This window comes from Eurytemora carolleeae, unplaced genomic scaffold (assembly GCF_000591075.1).
Source record: "Eurytemora carolleeae unplaced genomic scaffold, Eaff_2.0 scaffold287, whole genome shotgun sequence".
Taxonomy (NCBI): domain Eukaryota; kingdom Metazoa; phylum Arthropoda; class Copepoda; order Calanoida; family Temoridae; genus Eurytemora; species Eurytemora carolleeae.
Window position 1 is genome coordinate 310201 of NW_019396221.1, and position 3698 is coordinate 313898.

The following is a 3698-nucleotide window of genomic DNA, read 5'->3' on the forward strand; positions in this document are numbered from 1 at the left end:
AAACCGCGCAAATTTTTAAATGTGAAGTTCAAGCATTCAACCGTTTTCCTGTTACCAAGTCAGGTTTTATAACTTAGAAGGTGTATCAGAAGACCAACGAAAAAGCACTGGGTGGTTCACAATTAATCCTTCATTCTGGAAAGAAATAAAAAATAATCGAATTAATTTTTTAGTCTTACAGTTAAGCCATCGGCATGAAACATGCATTGCAATGCATATACAAAGGGTATTTTTTTTTAGGTTTTTACGTTGCTAAATGAGGGGTAAAGGAATGTTAAGAAATGCTTGCATTTTATCTCGTTTTGATTTTCGTTATATGGATTAGTGTGAATTTTTGAGAAAAAAATATACAAAAAACTTGTAAACATTAAAACCCAAATCCTATATTAATTTTCTCAAAGATTTTTAGAACTCAATGAGTAAGGAGAATGGGAAGAATAGAAATTGAGGAAGGAGGATGGGATTGGATTAAAATGAAAAATTTACTGAACATTTTTATTTAAGTAGATTGAATTCCATATTCATAGAGAAAGTAAAATTCTTCTTCTTTTAAGAGAAATAAGATTGTTTAGTCAATATCAATGAGACTGCAGTGTGCGCATTTCTACATCAAAAATAATTTTTTGGTTAAAATCCTGGAGACTTTCTAGTTTTTTATAGTTTTTCTATTAATATGCATACATTTATACAATATTTGTCTTTAATTCTAGCTCAAAAAATACTAAAACGGCTGAACACGCTGGATTTAGCACAGAGAAAAGAGATTTTTATGTATTGATCCAAATAAAATTGTTGTTTTTTAAACTTAGCTGAATATCTTGAGAGCAAAAATCGTTTAAAATTTAGAGAAATTATCACCAAAAAGAAGAGTTTGTCTGAAAGTGTAAGAATAATGAAAAGTTTAAATAAACAACCTGTAGAAACCCCACCTTCTTTATTATATCTGCTCTCCTACGTCTCTTTCCCCCCTCAGGCACTGTCTGACATTTAAGAAACCACCGGGGTGTAAACAGACAAAAAATTATTTTTTTAAATATTTCTTTTTGTGTCACCATCCTAGGTGCCCATGAATATTTTGAAATATCGTTTTGTAAAAATGCGGGAAACAATTTCCCCTGGATTGGTTTGTGTGTGCAGGACCAACAGGATTCATAAAGAAAGGCATGAAATTTCGCCGCTCTCTCTCCTGCCTTGCGCCGGTAAGATTGTGTATAAAAACCCTTCTCTCGGTTTCAATCCTCAGTCTCAACAACAGGAGCAGCAACATGAAGTCTCTTTTCCTGGTAGGTTTCTTTTCTTATTTCTTTTCTTCTCTATTGAACTCTTAGAAAAACCGCCTGTTTAGACTGTTACTCCTACAGTTGTAATTTATTTTAAAGTTTTTTTACTTTTTACTGTTTCTTCTTTTTAGTCTCATAATTTTTAAATATAAATTTTCTTTATACTCTACAGCAAGCCTTCTTTTTAGTCTGCATTCTTTCCTTTACTTAATCTCTTATAAATCTTTCACGTTCAAACTTTCTTTTATTTTATAAGTCATAGTTGTTTTTCTTTTCTAGTTTTATACTCTTGTTTGTACTTACTCTTATTAGTCGTATACTTATACTATAGTTGTATCTCTCATTAGTCTTATATTTATACTAAAGTTGTATCTCTCATTAGTCTTATACTTATACTATAGTTGTATCTCTCATTAGTTGTATCTCTCATTAGCTTTATACTTATACTATAGTTGTATCTCTCATTAGTTTTATACTTATACTATAGTTGTATCTCTCATTAGTCTTATATTTATACTATAATTGTATCTCTCATTAGCTTTATACTTATACTATAGTTGTATCTCTCATTAGTTTTTTTTACTTATACTAAAACCGTTTTTTAGTCTCAAATTCACTTCTTTCTTCTTAATGTTCTTAATTATGCCTTCTCTTGAGTCTTAAACTCTCATTTACCTTCTCTTTGGTCTTATACTAAAGTAATCATTATCATAGTCGCGAAAATCTTGGACATTAAAGTAGTCAATATGTTTTAATTTATCAGGTCAGCCTCTTCGCCGCAGCCTACGCTGCCCCCGCCGCTGAAGCTGATGCTGAAGCTGACCCAGCCCTTCTCTACAACTCCTACTACAACTACCCCTACACCTACGGGTATGCCGCCCCCGCCGTTGTCCCTGCTGTCCACACCGCAGCAGTGAAGAGCGTCGTTGCCCAGCCCGCTACCGTTGAGGTTAAACACGTTGCCCAACCCGCTGTCTACTCTGCTGTCCACGCTCCCCTCTCCTACTCTGCCTACCCCTACACCACCTATAACACCGCTGTCCACGCTCCCCTCGCCTACCACGCTGGTGTTGCCCCCATTGCCTACACCGCCGGTGTTGCCCCCCTCTCATACACTGCTCCTGTTGTTGCCAAGGCTGCCAGTTACTACGCTAACTCCGGTGGTGCCGTCCATGTTGTAAAGCGTGCTGCTGACGCTGAAGCTGATGCTGATGCTTACTACTATGGAGGATATCCCTATGGATACTCTGCATACAGAGGATATAGATATGCCCCTTACTCTGCCTATAGAGGATACAACGGATATGCTTACTACGGATAAGAATCCAGTTCCCACCATCAGAGATAGCTTTTTTCTTTTTTAACTTTTTGTAAAATTTTATTTGTTCCATACAAAAAATTATCCTTCAAGTACAAATAAATGCTTAAAAAATTTAAGTAATTCTATTTTTTTTGGAATTGCTATGTATGCAAAGAAAAGTAAAGAGTGTATATGTGGTGGAGCTAATATATATTACAAGAGATTAAAGAGAAGTAGCAATCTATATATAAAAAGTTGTAATCTCTGTTTGTCTGTTGGTCAGATTATAATCCAGGAACCCCTGCCTCAAATTTTGATTGGGGAACTCGGGAGACCCACGTTGGAATGTTCTTAGCTAGAATTAAAGATTCTAATTTGAGTGTGTCGACTTCAACAGCGAGAATCTCGTTTCCCGGTAAAATCGTTCAAGCGCGGGTAAACGGCGGGAGTAACTTTTAAGTAACCTTGGCAGCGCTCGGTTCCCAAGCTAGTTAAATATGTAAAAAATTAATTAAAAATAGCTTTAGGATTTAACCTGTTTTGAAAGAAATAATTACATGTGTTGGTCGAAGCTTTCCCTTAAAAACAATACATTTAAAATCTATACTGTTTTTCGACTCAAAGAAGTTCGTAGTAAGATTTTGAATCCACTGGAGACCACCGGAGGGATTTTATTTTCACTGGAGGGGTTTCAAAAAATGCTTTTTACAATTTAAAACTTTACGCAGGGTGATTTACATTCCACTGGAGGGATTCAGATGTCCTTCCTGGGGGGTTATATTTCCACTGGAGGGATTCAGTTATCCTTCCAAGGGGTATATAATTCCACTGGAGGGATTCAGGTATCCTTCCTGTGGGGGTTATAATTCCACCGGAGGGATTCAGTTATCCTTCCTAGGGGCTTATAATTCCACTGGATGTATATATATATCCTTCCTGGGGGTTTATAATTCCTCTGAAGGGATTCAGATATCTTTGTAATTGTCCAATGAAAATATTTAAGCACATTCAACTTCTAAACTTAAACTAAAGCTGCTAGAAAAGTATTGAACGTTTATTCTTGGATGGTTTCTTTGATTGCGCCAATTTCTAGCCATGCTGAGCCAGTTCTGCCGTTC

General features: G+C 35.8%; 1 protein-coding gene across 1 annotated transcript; it reads left to right on the forward strand.

Moving 5' to 3' along the window:
• The first annotated feature begins 1177 nt into the window (after nt 1-1177).
• On the forward strand, nt 1178-2717 carry LOC111698563 (cuticle protein 7). Its single transcript, XM_023468919.1, has 2 exons — nt 1178-1283; nt 2044-2717. The coding sequence occupies exons 1-2, from the start codon at nt 1266-1268 to the stop codon at nt 2599-2601; spliced, it is 576 nt and encodes a 191-aa protein (XP_023324687.1). The 5' UTR covers nt 1178-1265; the 3' UTR covers nt 2602-2717.
• The last annotated feature ends 981 nt before the right edge of the window (nt 2718-3698 follow it).